The sequence below is a fragment of the Aulostomus chinensis genome, chromosome 2, assembly GCF_037954235.1.
Source record: "Aulostomus chinensis isolate RoL2024-O1b breed Wild chromosome 2, RoL_Achi_v1.0, whole genome shotgun sequence".
Taxonomy (NCBI): domain Eukaryota; kingdom Metazoa; phylum Chordata; class Actinopteri; order Syngnathiformes; family Aulostomidae; genus Aulostomus; species Aulostomus chinensis.
In genome coordinates, this window is record NC_141321.1 from 1,496,191 (window position 1) to 1,517,910 (window position 21,720).

Below are 21,720 nucleotides of genomic sequence, written 5' to 3' on the forward strand. Positions count from 1 at the left end.
GCTACAATGAAGGCACCCTCTGGGTGGGCGTCCTGCTGCCTGCCAATAGCTGAGTGCAGCTGTGGTGGCACTAGCTAAGCGTTAACTTGAAGAGGTACGTAAACAGCCACGGTGTGAACAACATAAAACTCCCTTAACAGATAGAGAGGCCTACATTTCAGCAGAAGATACCTTAGGTCTGGCGAACAGGAGCTCTCTATGGCAGTGTGGTTGGTGAACGCCCAAAGAGAGAGATATCACAGCTGCATCATACACCTTGGTAGTTATTTTTTTGAGGAACATGCAGAGGAACTCACCTGGTCTGTATCATCGTGATTCTCTCTCTTTTGCGTTTTAAGTTTTCTGTTATTGGGAACTGTCTCTCCCCCATCAGCTGATCTTTCAGATCATCCACCGCTCCACTTCCACAGCAACACAGAAACCTGTTTCATCTCTCGCACCAACTGTCACAGATGGTCCAGTTGTGATTGGATGTCTCTTATGTCTCTTGTCTGCACAGTCCACTGTGGAGACATATGTGGACACCTGTGGAGCCATGACACGCACAGTCCACTGTGGAGACACATGTGGACACCTGTGGAGACATGACATACGCAGCATCACCGTGATCAGATCAGCATGGATCCTAACACACTGATGGCAGCAGCACATATATTTGTCACTGGTGTCTAGACAGGAGAGACCAGCAGACAGACACGTGCCCCCCCTCCCCCGACACACACACACACACACAGAGCACAGAGCTGTGGGGGTTGGGTGGCCAAACACACAAAGTCACACACACAGTCACTCAGAGAGAGAGTGCAGAGGAGCAGAATTGCTTGTTGACTTACACCGATGAGAAACCAGGAGTTCTTCTGGTGAGAACAGCCAGAGTGAATCTCCTGGGGAAACACTTCCTGTGTCCCTGGCGTGGGTTGCCATGGTGATGAAACCAGCTGAAAATTAAACCACCTTCATGACTTAAACCTGAAATGTCCTCACCAACCAGAAAAACTAGTCGCTCCACAAAAATGGCTGTGTCAGACCTATTTTTAGCACCACTTATACCAGGAGGTTCCAGCAGTGCCCCCCCTTCTCTCCTCAGATTGGAGTCAGATACAATTCTTCCATCCAAACCATAAACAATTGTTATTCAGCTGTCACACAGCAACCATGTCCATGTGGGCATTTTCCCTGTAAGATCTTCAGCTCATTTGCATTATTAATGATGTCATCCTGAGCAAATTTGCATGTAGAATAAACCACACCACTAAAATAGTGTCTGTGCCTCCCAAGAGAAGACAGAATACATGCTGAGTTTAAATTTTACATTTATATCATAGGCTTGTTACTACATACATGTTTTCACACAGCACAGTTCATTTGTGTAGTTTGACCAAAATGAAAATTGTTTGCGATATTCCACAGATGAGCCTGATAGTGAGTGAATGAGCTTCTGCCTGGACTGGATCTCAGTCTGTCAGTCTACCACTCGCTGACTAGTCCACAAGACCAGTCACATGGTTACCTAGTATTTAGGAATTTTAAGATTCTGTTGTTGAACTACACATTTCTCACCTGAAATGTGTAGAGAAACATACTTCAGTGTACCATTTGGAGTTTAGTGTAATATACTACCAGGCAAGCATCACCAATGAAGTTGTCTGTTTGTAGGGTTTGTACAGATGATTGTTCATAAGTTTAGTGGCAAATCACAACAGCACATCAAAGTACACAGCAAAACACTTTGATGTGAATAGCAGTGAATTGGGTTCATTGAGGCTTATTCCAGCACAATAAGCCCCACCAGACAATTGGACAAGTAGAGGAGCAAGCACAGGCTTGTTTCAGTCAACCCTTGAATGACAGAATAAGTCCTATTGGACTTCTAATTATGTTCTAATTAGAGGAACTCAATTGTGCCAGATGTCTAAAAGTTGTTGTCAGTTTCAGCACATCTCTCGTGTTCAATTTGATAACTGTTCTAATGACTCACAGGAAATTACAGACATGTCCCAAAGATTAATATTGTGTACCGGAACAGCAAATTAATCATTTCAGTACTGCACGGATTTATCTTGGGACCTCATCTGGCGGTCAGTTGAGCACCACTGGATAAACTAAATAAACCCTGTATAAACCCTGTATGAAGGAAAAGAAATATCACGATGCAGTTGAGTAACACAGTGACATGTGCCTGTCACATGACCTTTGACCAGCAAAATCTTTTCCATCCATTTGTAAGTCCAGTTAACATTATTGACAATTTGGAGAAATTGCATCAAGACGTTCCGAAGATATTGCAGTAAAGAGAAGGTGTCGGATGTGTGGACACCCCCCTGCAGAGATTGCCACCATGTTGTATCTGCTTCCAGCCTCTGTTCACCAAACTGTCAGCGCTCACAGTGCCGTCACTGGTCGCCCCAGGCACAACCTCCTAGCCTGGACCCACTTCACCATATCATCTATCTAGAAATCTCCCGCTAGCTGGAATGTTGCTGTAGGGGTTAAACATGTCAGCTGGAACCTGAGCCTTCAGCTGGTCCGCCATTGGCTGGTCCTCCCATCACTAACTCAGCAGGATGTTGGCGTCCCGCTTGTAGCGCCACCTTCAGCTCTAGAGGGTGAATTTCTCTGCTACTTCAACTCATACAAGCTTTTCCACCTCAGACAGTTGGCGATCGTAGCCTGCATCCATATAAAAAACATACACAACTACAAGGACTTCACTCTAGTCACAGGGGCTGATCTTCTGCATCTCAAATTGTAAAAGTATGTGGGGAAAGAATTTGAATTAATCTTCAGACAAGTCTGAGAGCTTTACTCAGAGTTCCTCAGCTGACCTTGAGCAGGAGGATTGAGGTGAAGCGGAAGCAGCAGCTGTCGCCATGGCATTCAGCTTCTCTGTAGAGTGTTTTTGGCTTCTGCAAGGACTGAAAAATCTGCACTGACGTTGCTCAAACTGTCTTTTTTCCAAAACAAGAAGAAGGGCAGATTTTTATTCTGTCAGTGTGTTTCTCCATCTGCTCAGCAGTGCCTGTGTTCAGCTGCAGTTATTAGCAGGTGCATGAGGAAGACAGACAGATGCTACATCTCGTAGGCACATTCAGGCTCTTTCAGATCCCAAGGAACAATTATATTGTCACCATTAACCCTAGAACCATAATGTTAAAATCAGCAACACCATTTCTAATGTCAGGTATATTTTATCTGATGTAATATTCCTGATAAAATATACTTTTCATCAAAATAAATTAAAGTACTACACTTTGTGTCAAACTGAAGTACTCCTCTTTAATTTCCCAATATGCAATGTCACATAAAATGAGAAAAGGTACCACGGGGGAGCCTAGAAAATAACATGACAAGAATCGTGTGGGTGAAAGTCATCCGACATTGGTGTTTGAGGGTTAATGCTGCAAGGTGGAAAAGGACCCAAAGGACATCAGGATCTTTTAGGAGAGCCCCTACTCAATGATTCATGAAAGTTAAGGCTGGAAAGCCCAGGTGATGGATTGGAACACGTTAGGTGGATTCTTGACAGTGATGCAGGCTGATACAGCACCTCAGAGCGATAGCCTGCTGATGGTCAAACAGCAAAAAAACAGGGATTCCTGCGCGCTACCGGACTGATGGATGATGGCGTTGTTTGGAGCAGTGTGTATGACGGATGGGCGAAGGCATCAGTGACAGAGGCTGACATGTGCAGACTCAAAGCTTCAGTGACCGAAGCAGAGGACTTTGACTGACTGCCTACATTTATTAAAAATACTGGCTGCAGATTTGATAGATTATGAGCTCATAACAGGTTTCGAGTTATGTGCTTGTGTCAAGACCATAGGTTGTTCAGACCAATCATGGTGCTTTGAGAAGGTTAGCGTGGATGCTACTAAAACATCAGGTCAAGTGGAGGGTTAATCTACTTTAGAAGAAGACCAAAGACCACTGAAGACATTCTCTGTGGAAACTCTCACTCTTTTACCGACTGATCAGTGGATCTGATTGGCTGATCAAACCTGATAGATGCTGATAGACAGATGGTTTGTGCAATCATCTGTCAAGTGTTTCAGGAAAGTGTGTGCTCCTCTCAGATGGACTTCTCAGATGGTTCTGTGCAACAAACTGTCTAGCGTGTCAGGTTTTGCTTTTTATACTCAACACACAGTGGCACAGGAGGTTTTAGACAGGATACACTGTTTTCTATTCTGGCTCAAACAGCTGCATCCCATTGCAGATGTGCTCATTTTGTTTTTGAGGCACCCGTCTGTCCATCTGTCCTTGTCTCATTAACACCATGTCTCTGGAAAAATTTAAGTTGAATTTCTCCAAATTTGGCCCAAATGTCCACTGGGACTCAAGGGCAGCCTGGAGCTGTCCACGATGCTCCATGTGCAGCACAAGCAGGACAAGCTCTGAGTTTTGTTTTTGTTTTTTTTAAATTATCATGATAACCGTCCTGAGCCACAGTAAAAGTAGAGCAATACATTGCATGGTCACAAACTTGTTTCAGGCAACTAGTGTGGTCAGTGTTGCTGCTCTTGTCAGGTGTTGAGGAGTATTTCTGGGTTTAGCATTGAAATAAATTTGGTCTTCTTGTAAAGGATCAAGAAAACATTTAATGAACAAAACCATTACCTTTACAGAAATATGATTCAGAGAAAATGCTGTAAACAGCATACAAGAAGTGTGTAGATGGAAAAAATACAGTAAAAATGCTACCTAAAGCAGCTAAAACCTCTTTGAGATTAAATAATCAAATTGAACTGTGTGAACCTGTTTTAATGGAACTGCTTCAAAGTCTTGCATTTGAAGTCGTCATAAATGTTGAACAGAATCCTATTGTATCCTTTTACTCGTTTTTGAGCTCCTAAAGAAATCTGCAAGTGAATGATTCTGTCAGCATGCTGTGTTGTCCGAAGCCAATAAATTGGCTCTGCTGAGGAGACTGTTAGAATCAAAAATGGGAAAAAGCACAGCGAGAGCAGCCAAGAGAGAGACAGAGGGAGAAGATGTGAGCTGAGATGCAAATGACATTTCTATCAGACCGAGAGCTGAGATAAATGTGCAGAGCTTTCCCTTCCTGTTACACAAAATTACTTTTCTTAACTTAAGAATGAGAGTTTTTTTAATTCATTGTCTTTCAGTGGAGGTGATTAAGATTGAGGTCCGATTGGCCATATGAAGGAGAGCCCACACATTCTACTCACTGAGGGAATGAAGTGATGCCTGCATTGACAGATCAAGGTCACTGCAGAAATGGCACATCATGTGAGTGCTATAGAACTGGAGACACACAACATGACTGCCAGATTAAACCATAATTAGAAACAACAGGGGATGTTGCAACAGGCGGTAGCTGTTCCTTCCACCTCTGCAGCCATGAGTCTAAGAGTGTTTGAAACCAAAAAGCATCAAACCCAATGTTTTAGTGGCTACACCTGCTTAACTGCTCCTTTTGTCAACTGTCTCCTCACTCACATGCTTGCATTCTTCCAGACACCTCCAGCCACAACCTCCAGCCTGAATGCACTTTCAGCGATTCAATAATAAGATTTAGATGCCTGGTCCATAGCAGTGGACCAAAGCTGTATTGTCCTCCAACATGCACCAGACATGGCCAAGAGGGCTGGTCTGTGTCTGGAGACGGAGAGCAGCTACATGTATCCCTGCTCCACCGGCGTGCATAGAAGGGCAGACATGCCAGAAGAAATATCATTCAATATCATCTCTGGTGAAAGGCTGCGTCGGCCCTGCAAATGTCACTGCAAAGAGAAACAATGGCGACTGCTGGGGTTTGCTGGCTTGTATGCCTGTTAGAAAAATGACTGATGGGAGTTTCTCATTGTTATGGAAACATGGACAAAGACCCATCTATATCATCTGAATTATAGCTGCTGACATCATCAACTGCCCTCGGTGTCGGGCTGCTATTTCTTCACTCCATCTCAGTTGCTCCCCTTACAGTTTAATGTTTAGCTCTGCATGCAGTACCGAGGTGTAGCACACATCCAGACACTTCTGCTGGGGTGTGTGTGTGTGTGTGTGTGTGTGTGTGTATGTGTGTGTGTGTGTGTGTGTGTGTGTGTATGTGTGGGGCGGATTCACAGCTTTCACAACAATATAGGAGAAAACAAAAAAAGATGATGAGGTGCTCTTCCATCAAGCGATTGTATTGCTGGAAGATGGCTGAAAAGCAACGTACCCTACATGGGTGTGATGAAATAGGAGAGAGAGAGAGGGGTGCTGGAGCCTATCCCAGCAGCTTTGAGCAAGAGGTTCACCTTGGATGTGTTGCCAGTCCATCGCAAGGCCAACACATATAGACAGACAACCATTCACACTCACAACCACGCCTACGGTCAATTAAGAGCATGGATTAACCTCGTCCCCTCTTGATTTCTTTGGACTCTGGGAGGAAGCCGGAGTACCTGGAGAGAACAGACGCAGGCAAAGGAGAACAGGCAAACTCCACACAGAAAGACCCCGTGCCCGAGCCAGTGCTTGAAACCAGAACCTTCTTGCTGAGGCGACAGTGCTGACCACTGCACCACCATGCCGCCTGAGTTAAAACTACAACTAAGAAAAAAGACAAGTCATCACCACATCAATGTACACATTATTAGGGCCTGAGCCCGGAGGTACTTGGGGGCGAAGACCCTATTATGTTTGCTCGTTATGCTTATGTTTTCATAGATGAGCTTGAGGAATGTTTGGGTCGCCTCATTGGTGTGCACGTTTCTGCCACCGATCTACAAGGCATGATGTCAAACTGTCACAACGCCGTCAGCAGAAACAGCCGTTTAATGTTCACTACGTCAGAACTTAGTTTCCATCTCCCAGTTTATCCATTAACTCTTTTTTCCCATGAGTCAAAAACCACCTCAAGCATTAAAACTTTTTTCCAGATTTTGTTGTTTCCTTCTCCCTTTTGTCAGTGTAATGTTGGAGCACAGTCAGGTGCTACAGTGTCCTGCAGCAGAAACTTTCCTCGCTCTTGCCAGGAGTTCCAGGAGGCCTACACTGTAAAAAAAAAAAAATTCTGTTTATTTTACAGATTTTTTTTGTATTTTTCTGTACTGTAAAATACCATTTAATTTACAAAAATAGACTGTGATTTTACACGTCAAATAACATGAAATCACTGTAACTGTGAAAACACACAATATTTCTGTTTTTTTTACAAAAAAAACATTAGAAATACATATATTTATTGTTAAAACTACATTCACAAATGTATCGTGATTTCACAAATATTTGTCTGTTATTTAAGGGAATAAACTGTAAAATTCAACTTTAAAACTCTAAAAAAAGGAAAAAAATCATTTAAAATTACTGAGAAATTAATAGTAAAAATTTGTAATTTTACTATAATTTCTTTGTTAATTGACTAATGTTTTCATTGAAAATAACAACAGTTACTGTAATTTCCTAGATGGTAACATTTATTCACATTATATTAACATTTATTATGAAAGGAAATCTAAAGAGACATAGAGAAAGGGGAAAGCTTGAGAGGCTGAATAATTTGCAAAGCAAAGAGTTGGACTTGAACTTACTGCCTCTGCTTATGGGTCATCAGCACTACCAAGTGAGCTGCAATTAAATGCTTTCAATAAAGAATTTTACTAATAGATATGCTGCTACTTTATTGCAGCTTCTGCTTCAGAACTGAAACAGGCACACTGTTTGATGACTGGATGTTCTGGTGTCACTCATGGCATGCTCATATTGTTAAGGGCAGTTTATTAGCCAGACTGTAAATCAGTTTAGACCTATCAAAGTTAGGATCAGATTTACAGTCCCATTAACACAGACATTTATTTTTGGTGGTGGTGGGTAGGGGGGATGTTATGTTACAGTACCACCACCTGATTTGAATCCAGGAAAACATTTGCAGTCTGAGTATGAATGGCTTGTCATGAGTTTCAAAAGGATTTCCTGCAGACTCTTGCTCCTGAATGACCACTGCCATCAGAACCACTCAACCTCCTGGTATACCTTCAGCATGTGTATAAGTACTGCAAATGTTAACCTTAATGTTGAGGTTAAAACCTAACTGCTATTTCACTTAATTTCATTTGAGCCATCTCGAAAGTGAAACTGCATACATCATGTGAAGATGAATGATTTGGACTGCTCTGTGTAGGCGACTGAAATGACCGTAGTTAATGAAAATAAACATTTGTCAGCTGCCTAGAACTGCTAATATGAAATGCAGTTTAAATGCAGCAATGGTCTCTAGGGAAAGTAAATGCTGTTGTATTGGCAAACAAATCTCAATATCTGTCACAATAAAACAAACCAAGAAAAGGAACCGGAAGTGAAGGAGGCCAACACCAGGATAAAACCACAAAAACTACATGCTTTTCATCTGTTTGCTCAACCTACCACCTGAAAGCATTATATTCTGTCATTCAGAACAGATTTTAATGACAGAGCATTAATAATCTGTGTGTAATTGCTTTTCAGCAATTCAGAGGTAAACAGTGAAAATATAATTTATAGGAACAGAAAGTATGAATCATTGCACACTGTAGGCTATTTATATTATATTGCTATTTATATATTATTTTATACATATATATATATATATATAAATATATATATGAAGGGGTCAGCCTGTCAATGCTCAGACCATACGCCGCACACTGCATCAAATTGGTCTGCATGGCTGTCATCCCAGAAGGAAGCCTCTTCTAAAGATGGTGCACAAGAAAGCCCGCAAACAGTTTGCTAAAGCAAGCAGACTAAGGACATGGATTACTGGAACCATGTCCTGTGGTCTGAGACCAAGATAAACTTATTTGGTTCAGATGGTGTCAAGTGTGTGTCTTTTTGACATGTTTTGAAAGATGAATCACATTATTTTGTGTCATATACTGTTATATTACATGAAACACAAATTATTATACAACCTCTTTCCATAAAATGTCATTAAAACCAATGAATAACACCACATTTCTGTAAATTTAAGCATTATTATTCGTAATGCAACGTTTACTTACCATATTTCTAGGTAATTTAATTGTTTTAAAATGAGAAAGTTTCTAATTAAAAGTTAAAAACAACCTGAAATTAAGGCAAAAAATTACAACTACAAACTGTATTTTAATTATGGAAAAAAAAACTGTATTTTTATGAGAAAGTAATTTTCTGTTATTTCATGGTATTTTTTTGGGCACCCCAGCTGCCGGAAAATTACCGTTTTTTTTAACTTTTTTTTTTTTAACATTGTACAAGCACAAGAAGCTGAGGTACCTCAGGTGCAACAGTCCAGGAAGGCTGCAGAGGGTGGACTGGTTTGGCAAACTCCCATGCCCCCTCCAGTGCCCTAGCGAGGGTGAAGAGCTGATCCATGGTTCCACGGCCGGGACAAAAACAACACTGCTCCTCCTCAATCTGAGATTTGACTACTGCCCTGACCCTCCTCTCCAGTACCCTGGCACAGACCTTTCCAAGGAGGCTGAGAAGTGTGATCTCCTGATAGTTGGAACACACCCTCTGGTCCCGTTTCTTAAAGATGGGGACCACCACTCCGGTCTGCCACTCCAAAGGCACCGCCCCCGATGTCCACACAATGTTGCAGAGACGTGTCAACCAAGACAGCCCCACTACATCCATAGCCTTGAGATACCCAGGGCGGATCTCATCCACCAACAGGGCTCTGCCATCGCGGAGTTGCTTAACTCCCTTGGCGACTTCTGCCCCGGAGATTGGACGACCCCTCCCCCCCAGCACTCCCCAAACTCTGTTTCCTCCTGGCGTATGTGTTGGTGGGATTGAGGAGTTCCTGAAAGTATTCCTTCCACCGCCCAATTATCTCCCCAGTTGACGTCAGCCTCCCGTCCCCACTGTAAACGGTGTGGGAAAGCTGCCACCTACCCCCCCGAGGCGACGGACAGTTTGCCAGAACCTTTTTGGAGCCAACCGATAGTACCTCTCCATGTCCTCACTGAACTCCTCCCACGCCCAAGTTTTTGCCTTGGCGACTGCCATGGCTGCACACCGCTTGGTCTGCCGGTACCGGTCGGCTGCCTCTGGAGACCCACAGGCCAGCCATGCCCTGTAAGCCTCCTTCTTCAGCCTGACGGCTCCCCTCACCTCTGGTGTCCACCAGCAGGTTTGAGGATTACCGCCGCGACCGGCCCCAGCAGCCTTACGGCCACAGCTCACAACAGCTGCCTTGACAATGGCAGAGCAGAACATGGCCCATGCGGACTCAATGTCCCCCACTGCCCCCAGGGTGTGGTCCATACTCTGCCGGAGGTGGGAGTTGAAGATCAGTCTGACAGGTTCTTCCGCCAGGCGTTCCCAACAAACCCTCACTACTTGTTTGGGCCTGCTGGTTCTGCACGGCGTCTTCCCCTGCCACCTGAGCCAACTCACCACAAGATGGTGATCAGTTGACAGCTCAGCTCCTCTCTTCACCCAAGTGTCCAGAACATGCGGTCGCAAGTCAGATGATACGACTATAAAATCGCTCATACACCTGTGACCAAGGATGTTCTGGTGCCACATGCACCAGTGGGCATCCTTATGTTCGAACATGGTTTTAGTTATGGACAAACTATGACTTGCAGAGAAGTCCAATTACTGCACACCATTCGGGTTCAGGTCGGGCCTACCGTTCCTCCCAATCACACCATTCCAGGTCACGCTGTCATTGCCCACGTGAGCGTTGAAGTCTCCTTGTAGGAAAATGGAGTCCCCAGTCGGGGCACCATCCAGTACCCTTCCCAAGGACTCCAAAAAGGGTGGGTACTCTGAACTGGTGTTCGGCGCATAAGTGCAGACCACAATCAGGACCTGAAGGTTCAGGGAAGCAACCCTTTCGTCCACCGGGGTAAACCCGAGTCCAGGGGTGATCGAAAAGCCCACCCCGGCCCTCCGCCTATCACCCGGAACAACTCCAGCAAAAGAAAGAGTCCAACCCCTCTCAAGGACTTGGGTTCTGTACCCGCAGCTATGTGTTGAGCTGAGGCCCCCTATATCTAGCCGGTATCGCTCAACCTCTTCCAGCAGCTTTGGCTCCTTCCCTGCCAGAGAGGTGACATTCCATGTCCCAAAAGCCAGCTTCCATGCCTAGGGATCAGACAGCCAAGGCCCCTGCCTTGGACTGCCGCCTCAGCCCCAATGCATTGGACCATTTCGATTCCTCCTATGGATGGTGGGTCCACAGGAGGACAAATTCATGTCTCTTTTTCGGGCTAGGCCCAGCCACCAGGTGCTCACTATCGACCCCCTACCCCGGGCCTGGCTCCAGGGCGGGGCCCTGGTGCCCCTCTGGGCTGGGTACACAAATTCCTTAATTTTACTTCCCTGAGGGGTCTGTTGAACCGTTCTTTGTCTGGCCCTTCGCCTAGGACCAGTCTGCCTTGGGTGACCCTACCAGGGGCAAAATGCCCCTGACAGCATTGCTCTTAGGGTCACTAGGGCACTCAAACTCCTCCACAACGATAAGGTGACGTTCCAGGAGGAGGAAAACTTTATTTCACTTACTCTAAATGAAACAATGTTTTCATGATGGGATTGACAGGACTTCCTACAGGAGTTCCTACATCCCATGCTGGAGTTTCCTGCCAGACTTTGTGACTTCTGTTCTGTGGAGGGTTTTCCTGCGATGTGGGTCTGATTTATATATCAGCCTTTATCAGCCTGATATGGGGGGGATCAAAGATATGTCGTATCATCACGCGTTTTCAGACATTAAAAAACTTTTATGACAGCTCCTAAAATGCAGTAAAAAGGCACCTATGGTAATTTAAAATGGTGCAACTAGTGTATCCTGCTCTGGACTCTCTGGTGCCTCTGCCTTATTTATTTTAATAGCTTACTGCGGTCTTTTGTCAAATGGTATAATGCTACATATCTTTTTATAAAGTTATTTGTTAAAGAAATTAGCCTTCTATCTTAATATAGTTGTATCAGAACTAAACTGGTGCAAAGTGAACATGGAGGGGGTGTATTTTCAGTCAAACATTAATTTCGCTATATTGGTTGCATGTGTATCTGTAATCAGGGATATTTGTGCTCTCCAATCAGTACTAGGCTCATATTGGTCAGGAAGCTGCAACGTGCGATGTATGTATTGCATTAAAACTGTTAATGCCATAACTTTATTGTGAATTAATTTTAGAATATAATACATCACAAATGGCTCATTATTTTACTTTGAAAGAACTGAACCATGTTCGCAATTGTACTGTGCACATTAATGAGTTACATCACCTTCATGTTACTTTCACCAGAGCAGACACAGAACTACAACTAAGCATCCTGTATTGTTTGAGGTGGACCGTGTTCTCATGTTGTGTGACCTCCTTACCTCTGCAGTAAATGAGCCTCTCTACGACAACATTAGTTTACCATTCCACTGCTTACAGCCTGCACTTCTTCAACATTGTCCTCCACCACCTGCCTGTTCATACCATCTCTCTTTCCTTTGCCTGGTGGTACATTCATCCTCCTCCACCTTGCTGGCTGCATCTCTCTTTGGTAGCTTAGATAGTGTTTTTTTTCTTCAGGTTTCCAGGGTTTCAGACATGCACTTGACGAAACAAAAAAATTAAAATTAAGTTGCAAAAGGTGAAAGGTGGTTTTGCATTTGTGGATTAATCACACATTCATACATATACAAATAGTTTGTTTCTTCAATACACACGCACATCTACTGAGATTGCTTTATTGTTTGACCCACATCCATATATTAACCATGAAATATATCAATATATACATACCCACATACATAGGCTCCAGCCCCCCCCCACCCCCCATCTTCCCAGATAAGTGGTACAGAAAATAGATGGATGGAGATTGCAGGTGGAATTACTCTAATCTGGCAAATTGTGAAACACCACAAACCACATCATGAAGCTGCACACAGCCCTCTAAAGAGACCACAGAGAGATTATTGTTTGTTTCTTTGTTAGTTTGTGTGGATTTAGAGAGAGAAACAAATCACATTTTAAGGCTGTGAAATGAAACTTGTTCCCTTTATTTATGTATTATTTTATGCGCTCAACAAGTTGTATCTTTTGGCCACGATTTAATTAAATCTAAGGAACAAGTAATATTGTGTATTGAGAGCTGGTAGCCAGTAAAATGAATAAGTAAATAATAAACAGGATAAATGATTTTAAGGAGGAATTTTATTCAGATGGGGATGTAATCCGAATGAAGCTTCCGGGACTGGCTCTTTAGATCATCTTGATGACTCCCTCTTATATGTGCAGGCGGATTCCGGGAATGAAAGTGAGGAGAAACACTGCTGCTTGAGGACAGCGAGAGATAGATGGATGGACGAGATGGTTGGACGAGAGAGAGAGAGAGAGAGAGAGAGAGAGAGAGAGAGAGAGAGAGAGAGAGAGAGACGCGCAGAGGGGGCAGGGCGCACAGGGATCACGGCGACGCGCAGCCAGAGCCGCGGGGAAGATCCAGTACTAGGGCTGTGAGGAACACGACCAAGATTCTAGTTCTCCGGGGACTAATTCTTATTTCGGAGAATCCGCCGTCCTCGCCCCGTCCCCGGCCGCTGCTGGCGCGGTGCAGGCTGTCGCTCACGCCGAGGAGCGGTTATGTAATGGGTCTTGGAGCGCAGCCTGGGAGAGTTCCTTCGCCAGGGGAGCTGGCGGGTGATGATGAAGAGGTTACTGTCGCCGACCGGAAAGTTGGGCTGCTTCTCACAGACGACGGGAAGTGAACGAGCACTGAGGGTATAAACGCAGAAGTATTGCAGTTGTCGTGGTTCCTGCGCGGGGTGAAGGATGCTGGAGCTCACCTTCGGATGGAACTCGTTGGCTGGCTGATGCTGAAGCTGCGTCTGTGCCCATATTTGGAGTTATTTGACTAGAGATTCGAGAGGACGCAGCACATCCAGGTCACAGGAGCGTCTAATGTCCGCGCTGAGTGGGACGACATGGGTACAATGGGACTCTACAGCCTCCTGTATTACTTCATTCTTAGTGCATCGTTTATGGTTTGTGCAAATGGTAAGTTAACCCCCCCCCCCACCCCCAGAGGAAGGAGGAGGGACGAGGCAGGAGTAGGACGTGAGGGACACTTGGAAATTACGTTGAAAAGATTAAAAAAAAAAAAAAAACGAGAGAGAAGAAGCTGGATTCCACGTGGAGTCCGGTTGTCTGCCGGGTTCAACATCTCACAGCATCAAAGTCCTGAAGTTGCTCACATGGTCACAGTCCTATTACCATATTTAAAATAGGATACCACCTTTACTGCCATATTGTATATATTATCTACTCAAAGACTAGTCTGATAATAGTCGAAACCATTTAATTCAAAATATTTTTTTCTGATGTTTAACACTGACACTTGTGATGTCATTGAACACTAAAGTATATCTAATTTCTTGTGTCAGTAACACTGAATTAATACTCATGGGTCAGAGTATATTGTCATCACAGTAATTGTGATATGATACTAGGGGCTGGAATATCACTTTCAGGATATTGATTGATTGGTTGATTTTATATTGATTTGGTTGAAACTCCCAGCTGGGGGTAAACACCAGCATGGCTGAGCTCTGGTGGGGGAACAGCCTCATGCATCTCATTAATCTCTGCCTCTGCTTTCTTGCCTCCTTTTTCCCTCCCCTGGATGGAAGCCGCATTTACTGAGGTCCCAAAAGATGTAAGTGTGGGAGAGGGGGAGGACGTGGAGATGCCCTGCGCCTTCAAAGCTATCAGCTCAGCGCCCATGTCTTTGGAGATCCAGTGGTGGTACCTGAAGGAGGATGTGGGCAAAGAACTACCTCAGGAGCTGCAGATCAGCTCCCCCACTCTCAGAGCCAAGGTAACGGGAGCCACACAGCTGGAGACACTAACGTTGATCTGGATCAACACCGCCTGACAGCTAAAGGTCCATGTATCTGCCAGCAGTATCATGTCTGCCTCTGTACCGGCGTACATCTGAGACTCCACTGCTGTGAATACCCGTCAGTGGTTTCTTGACACAAGCTTTAGTCTGCAGCTCGGCTCCGTTTTTTAAAAGTAGCAATCACCAGAGTTTACGTACAAATCCTGATAGGAGGCACAGTGAGTGTCTGACCTCTGCTGCCGCATTTGTTTGTCGTTAGACTGAAGCAACAGAGCATGTGCAGGATGAGGGGATGTCACTCTGACTGCAGAAAAGGGCACTTGTTGGTTATCAACAGCATTACATTCCTCTCAGGTCTGCAGCTTAGAACCACCATGATAGGAGGATATTGTGGCAGGATGCAGCGGGAATTACTTCCCTTCAGCATGACGAATCAGTCCCTCAGTCATGTGAGGAGTCAGGGACAATCACATCTGCTGCAGATCCTCTCTGCTTCAAGCTCATTTAAACGTACCGTGGGGGTAAAGAGAGCGGGGATGGGGGGGTATCAATGGTGTCTTTGAGACATGTAATCACACGCTTCATGACATTCACTTTCTCATCCAAGCTAAAGAAAAAATATTCCTTCATTGTTAATAACATGCAAGTTTCACAGCCACTGCAGCTGATGTTCTATTGATTTACAAAAAATGTTACATTTATTCACACTGCTTTCTTCTTCCAGGTTGTTCCGAGAGAAGCCACAAAAATAAGTGTAAGTGTCCAGATTCCTGTCTGCCCAGACTCCAGAGTGTCGACGTCATCTAACAGAGACCATCTTGCTGACATATGATGGAAAGAAAGGCCTGATGTTCTCGTGTTCTGTGCATGGAACCCTCAAAAATATTAATTCATAAATACTCACAAATATAATTTTGTTGTGATTCTTAAGGTTTGTTTTGCAAGGACGCTTATTGCTGTAAAACTATAGAAATAATTAAAGCTGCAAGCAGCGTTGTTAGGGCCTGAGCCCCCGCGCGGCCTACGGCCGCGTCCTTGACACCGGCCCCAATCCAACGGTGTAATCGGCAAATCCCTAGGCCTTGTAGTTTAGGAGATACGAGCCTCAGTTCGCTGCACAGTGTGAGTGCAGAGCTGAGAGCCGGCCCTTTAAGAGCCCCTCCCTTCTCTGCTCGCTCTCTGCCATCTCTGTCAGAGTGGAGAGCAGAGGAGGATTTGGCAGTTTTACTGATAAACACAGTCATAACTCTGCATATGTTGGTCAAAAGTGTAATGTAAAGACATCAGTTTGTAGAGTTTTTTCTCAGGAATTCAATGGTGTGTTTTCTGAAGGTGTGAGTGTTTTAGTTTAGAAGCTACAAGTGTTTGTTTGAGAGTATGTACATGAGGGCAGAGAAGCGCCAATTGTGGTTTCCATGACTACAGTAAACAAATCTCTGCCATCTCTGTCAGAGCTGAGAGCAGAGCTGAGAGCAGAGCTGCCAGCTGGCCCTTTAAGAACCCCTCCCCCGCTGCACTTTCTTTGATCTGTGCTAGAGTGGAGAGAGTGGAGGATTAAGAGAAATGTAGTGTGTAAAAGCTGAATAACTCGGCCTACGTTGGTCGAAAGTAACACAAAATACCATATTTTTGTAGGGATTTTTGTCAGGAATACAGTGATATGTTTTTAAAAGCTGTGCGATGTATGGTATAGACGTGAGAAGCATTTGTTCGAGAGTATGTATCATGAGAGGACACGGCCTCCCCATTGACTTCCATTGTAAGCGTGAAACGTGTCTCCCCGACTTTGACGGCTTATAAAATGGGAACCGAGCGCGTAGTATATTATTCTTACTGAACTTTTAATCAGCACAGTTGGGAGAGTAATGTGTGAAAGTTTGGAAGCCCTGGCATTTACGGTTTAGGAGGAGATAGATTTTGTTCGGGGAGTAAAAAAAGTCCTGATTTTGACAGTTTTGTCCAATTTGTGGACATTCTGTTGGAGATAGGTGAGGGGTCAGAGTGTAAGAATTGTTCGTCTTGATGAGACGAGTCCAACGGTGTTGGTCCCATGTTTGTGGGAGTTTTGTGTGAGGAGTTATAGCGCGCGAAATTTAAAAAAATTATCTTTTTTTTGTGTGGCTCCCTAGGTGGCGCTATAGACTTTAGTGGCGTTTTTGTTTTTGATTAGTGAATGTTGAGACATACCGAACGATTGTGCCAAATTTCAGCGAATTTCATGCATGTTCAGGGGGTCAAATTAGATTATGCGCGTTATGCGCATTATGCGCATATAGCGCGCACTCATTGAGAGCAAGAACAGTATAATACCAGGTTTTGAATGGGTGTGTATGTGAAAACTGGCTCCGGGCCGTCTGGCCCAGTTGCCTCATGGGTGTTGGGGGGGCCTGGGACACTGTTTAGTGTGTGTTTTTAGTGTTTTTAGTGCTGCTGATGTGTTGCTCTGCCGAGCAAACATAATAGGGTCTTCGCCAGAAGTACCTTCTGGCTCAGGCCCTAAAAATAGATCAGTGTCAGGTTTCAACACGATCAGTTGATTGTTAAAACAAGTTTCATGATGTAACGGGAAATTTTCATGTATTAAGATGATATTTAGGGTTGCAGGGTGGTGCAGTTGTTAGTGCTGTCACCCCCCTGCCAGAGGGTTCTGATCCACCAACTGTGTCCAGCTGGCATGTTCTCCCTGCATCTATGTGGGTTCTCTGGGTTCCTCCAGGTGTTAGTGGTTGTGTGATTTTATGTGATTGTGTGACCCCACCCCTTGCCTGGTGACAGCTGGGATAGGCTCCTCCCACCACAATGCTAAACATTATAAGTGGTTGGATTGAACATGATATCACATTATACTGTGAAACTTTTATTTTTACAACAATGTCAGAGAATATGAAGCATATATATTGTGATAGATAAGCTGAATTCTTGTGTTCATGTGGCTCTGATCCTCATGTTCTACAGACTTCATCACCACTGATCCCTTTAATGGGTTTAACCTTTTGTTCATCCATCCATCCATCCATCCATCCATTTTCTACCTCTTATCCTGTTAAGGGTTATTATGGGAGAGCTGGAGCCTATCCCAGTAGCCTTTGGGTGAGAGGCGGGGTTCACTCTGGACAGGTCAACACATAGAGACAGACAACCACTGGCTGTCACAGTCACACCTACGGTCAATTTGGAGTCTGGATTAAACTCGTCCCCTCTTGCATGTCTTTGGACTGTGGGAGGAAGCTGGAGTACCAGAGAGAACCCACGCAGACACAGGGAGGACATGCAGACTCCACACAGTAAGAGCCTGTGCTGGAACCTGGAACTTTCTTGCTGTGAGGTGACAGTGTTGACCACTGCACCACCGTGCTGCCCTTAACATTTTGATGTGATGTAAAACTAAAAAAATCCCCCAAACATTGCAAATCGCACAGGAATCGCATCATCAGACTAAAATGAGATGTTTTATCTCCAAATTGTGCTGCCAAATGGTTTGGTTGCAGTCTTTTTGTTTAATGTGCAATTCTTCTCTAGTTTCATTTATTTTTGTTGATCTTTTTTTCCTAAAGAATGGTCTCTTGATGTGTTTACCCAGCACAGGGCCAGACGGCCACAAGCCCCCTATTGCATGTCACAACTGACAAAAAAACACCAGAGAATTGGCAAGAAATCGGTTAAAAGGAAGTAAAACATATAATTCTTCAAAAATGATGATAAACTATTTAATTATTAAAATCTATGATACTGTGTGAGGTTTTCCTCAAACTAACAGCAGGGGAAGGTAGTCTGGTGCCTTCTCAAGGTTTTGGTTAACTCTCGTTTTGCTGAGGACACCCAGGAAGTGCTTCAGGAAGCCAGCGGTGATTGACTATTCTATGGATGATAATAAGAAGCCATCGTTCCTTTTGATAACAACCGTTGCTGCTCTTGTTCCAGATCTACAGAGTGAAGATGGCAGATATTTATTTCTGTCTGCTTTTATTCTGTCATGTTTTATGCCCACATGAGTCTGTGCACCAGGCTGTGGCAGTAATATGTTCCCTCCCGTGGTTAACATCTACTGGGGTCGCTGAGCTCTGTGAGAGTAACGTGAAGGTCTGTTGAGCAGTTAACTCGGGGTCGGGGGGTGATGGTTTGACGAGCCCCTTCCTTCACCTCCAGTTACAAAACGTGAGCCTAACGTTTTCACATGGATGAACACATTCAAACTGGCTTTCTTTTGTCGTCTTTCTCCCAGACGGTGCGTGTTCAGGGCAATGCCATCTCCCACCGCCTCAGCCTTTCAAAGGTGAAGAAGGAAGATGAAGGGGTGTATGAATGCCGCGTGTCTGACCTGTGGGCCGACGAGACTCAGGAATTTACGGTCCACGCAATGCTGCAGGTCACTGCAGGTGACGGCATGGTGGCCGAGGAGGCTGTGTCGCACATCCAGAACCGCTGGCCTCTGAGGAATACCAACGCAGTGCTGGGAGGGAGCGGAGCTGGGAGGGGCACCTCAGGACCAGACCAGGGACCGGCAGGAGGTCAACGGTCAGGGCATGGAAAGCATCGAGTGTCTCAGCAGGCCCAGCCAGGCCTACACCCCTTCACCACCACCACCACCACCATCTCAGTGGCCAAGTCCTCAGCCTCCCCGCTGCCAGCGCGCACAGCCACCCTCCGGCAGCAGTTCGGTGCTGGTAAGTGGAATTGGAACAGAGCCACAGTGACCTCAGCAGGGGGAGGGGCAGCACCTGTCTAGGGCTCCCTCACTGCTGTCCCTGCCGAGGGCCTCGGGGTTCATCAGTCTTAGCAGCACAAACAGGAGTAAATGTGCTGTTTGTTGTTGACCTTTATAAATGTCACTTCATCTGTGTGTGGTTGTGCAAGATGTTGTATTCTGAGATGCACTAGGAGGTGTTGTGACCTCCCCTTCGCCCGCCGTCAGTCAGTCATGTTGATTTTTCACGTCATCGTATCAGGTGGCATCACTGCGAACAGTTACACCCTTAGAGACTGTTGATAGCCATGTATAACTTTTTATTCTCATCCTGCATGTGAGGCAGCTGGTGCAGATTGAGGTACATTCATTCATTGGCCCAGCTTTTATGCTCAAACTCAGCTCCTTTGGTGAGCTAATATTTAGCATATTTGCTGTCGGAACTGTGCATGAGCGCATGAATATATTTTCCTCTAACATTGGTGTTGCTGCCAAACCTACATCAAAGCCTGTCGATCAGGGCAACACTTCCTTGACCTGTGCATGGACACGCAACACCTTTCTGTACTTCCTCAGGTTGACTGATGGTGCAATAAGAGATGGTAGTGAAGAATGAGTGTGTGTGAGTGTGTGTGGGGGGTATTAATCTACCTCTCCACCGCTCTCCTCTGTGCCCCAGTTGTGTTTGATGAAGTGTACTTCTGAATAATTAACCATCATTGAGGTCTAGAGGAGCTGTAGTGTTGGAGAGCAGCAGCCAGTCAGTCTGTCAGACACCTCGGCCTGTCGCCATAGTTACTTTATCAGTTTACAAATAAACAAACATGATAATCTGCTGACCTTAATATCATGATTAAATGTGTGTTTGTTTACACAGGAATCAGGGCTGATTCCCAATGTGAGTTTATCAACATATACAGAACTGTGATGCTCTACGTTGAAAATTTAAAAAATCAAAAGCTGAGCTAAAAATTAAGGATTGATCAGTTATCAGTATCTGTTACCAGCAGACAGGTTTTTTAACTGAAAATTGTACTAGAAAAATAAACAGTTCAACATTGTTTTGACTAGTCTGTAAAATCTGATTTCATCCATCCATTTTCTACCGCTTATCCTGTTAAGGGTTGGCAGGGGGGGCTGGAGCCTATCCAAGCAGCCTTCAGGTGGTGGGTGTCTGGATTCCCTAGACAGGTCACCAGTCCATCACAGGACCAACACATAGAGACAGACAACCATTCACACTCACAGTCATGCCTACGGTCAATTTAGAGTATCAATCAGCCTCGTCCTCTCTTGATGTCTTTGGACTGTGGGAGGAACCCAGAGTACCTGGAGAGAACCCACACAGGCAGAGGGAGAACAATCAAACTCCACACAGCACGATCCCATGCGCGAGCCAGGGCTCGAACCTGGAACCTTCTTGCTGTGAGCTGACAGTGCTAACAACTGCACCACCGTGCTGCCTTAAAATATGATTTTGCTGGTTTATTTTTTCCATTCAGTACAATTAACTGACACGTTAATGTCCCCAAATGCATCTTTACAGAGTTATTTAACATAATTATCTATTATTTATCAGACAGCTCAAAGCTAACATCAAGAGCCATAAAGTGCCTCCATGCTGCTGCCTGTCAGCCACATTTTTAGAGTCGTAGTTGGACGCTTCAGGAGACAGTAAAGCCTGGTTTATGCTTCTGCGTGGTATCGATGCCATACCTACACCGTCGACGCAGACCCCTACGCGGACCCTACGCCGTAGCGTGACGTGCACCTCCAAAAAATCCTGACTACGTGTCGCGTCGACGCGTCATGACATGAACGTCAAGGACTGTGATTTGTCCGTTCAGAGAAGGTTGCCGAATGCAGGAAGAGGTGGAAGAACCTCCGCGACAAATATGTGCGTCTCTTGCAGAAAATGGCCACAAGAAGTCATGTTGTCATGTTCAAAGTTTACAGTTTGATACATTGAACAGTCGTTCAAAGAAAAGCACTGGACATTCTGTTGTAAATAGTTTTGTCTTGGAATCCGACAAGAGGCCCCCAAACCCATACAAAGACACAGCCACACCCCCTAGCGGCTTGGTGGTGAATTGCAGAGCAAAGCGTTCCCTCAATGCAGAACTTTGAATGCTCAATGACGCGACGCAGAAGCATAAACCAAGCTTAATACACTTTTCACACTGAAAAACGCGTGTCAACGCGGGTTTCTGGACCCGTGTTTG

The 21,720-nt window shown here is 44.9% G+C and overlaps 2 protein-coding genes across 7 annotated transcripts in view; one reads left to right on the top strand and one right to left on the bottom strand.

The window, feature by feature from the left end:
* LOC147268734 (uncharacterized) overlaps positions 1-977 on the bottom strand; it is a 38,961-nt gene extending 37,984 nt beyond the window's left edge. For 5 of the 6 annotated variants that reach the window (XR_015118988.1, XR_015118990.1, XR_015118989.1 and 2 more), the window contains exons 1-2: positions 834-977; positions 297-574 (exon numbers count right to left, since the gene is read on the bottom strand). The gene's annotated coding sequence lies outside the window, so the exon portion shown is untranslated. The remainder of the gene's footprint in view (positions 1-296; positions 575-833) is intronic. The other variant, XM_086222426.1, reaches the window with a different exon arrangement.
* A 12,272-nt stretch (positions 978-13,249) lies between these two features.
* Positions 13,250-21,720, top strand: part of vstm2b (V-set and transmembrane domain containing 2B) — a 28,467-nt gene continuing 19,996 nt past the window's right edge. The window contains exons 1-4 of the mRNA XM_086222403.1: positions 13,250-13,970; positions 14,603-14,790; positions 15,539-15,568; positions 19,037-19,478. Coding sequence (XP_086078529.1) covers positions 13,898-13,970; positions 14,603-14,790; positions 15,539-15,568; positions 19,037-19,478 — 733 coding nt within the window. The 5' untranslated portion in view covers positions 13,250-13,897. The remainder of the gene's footprint in view (positions 13,971-14,602; positions 14,791-15,538; positions 15,569-19,036; positions 19,479-21,720) is intronic.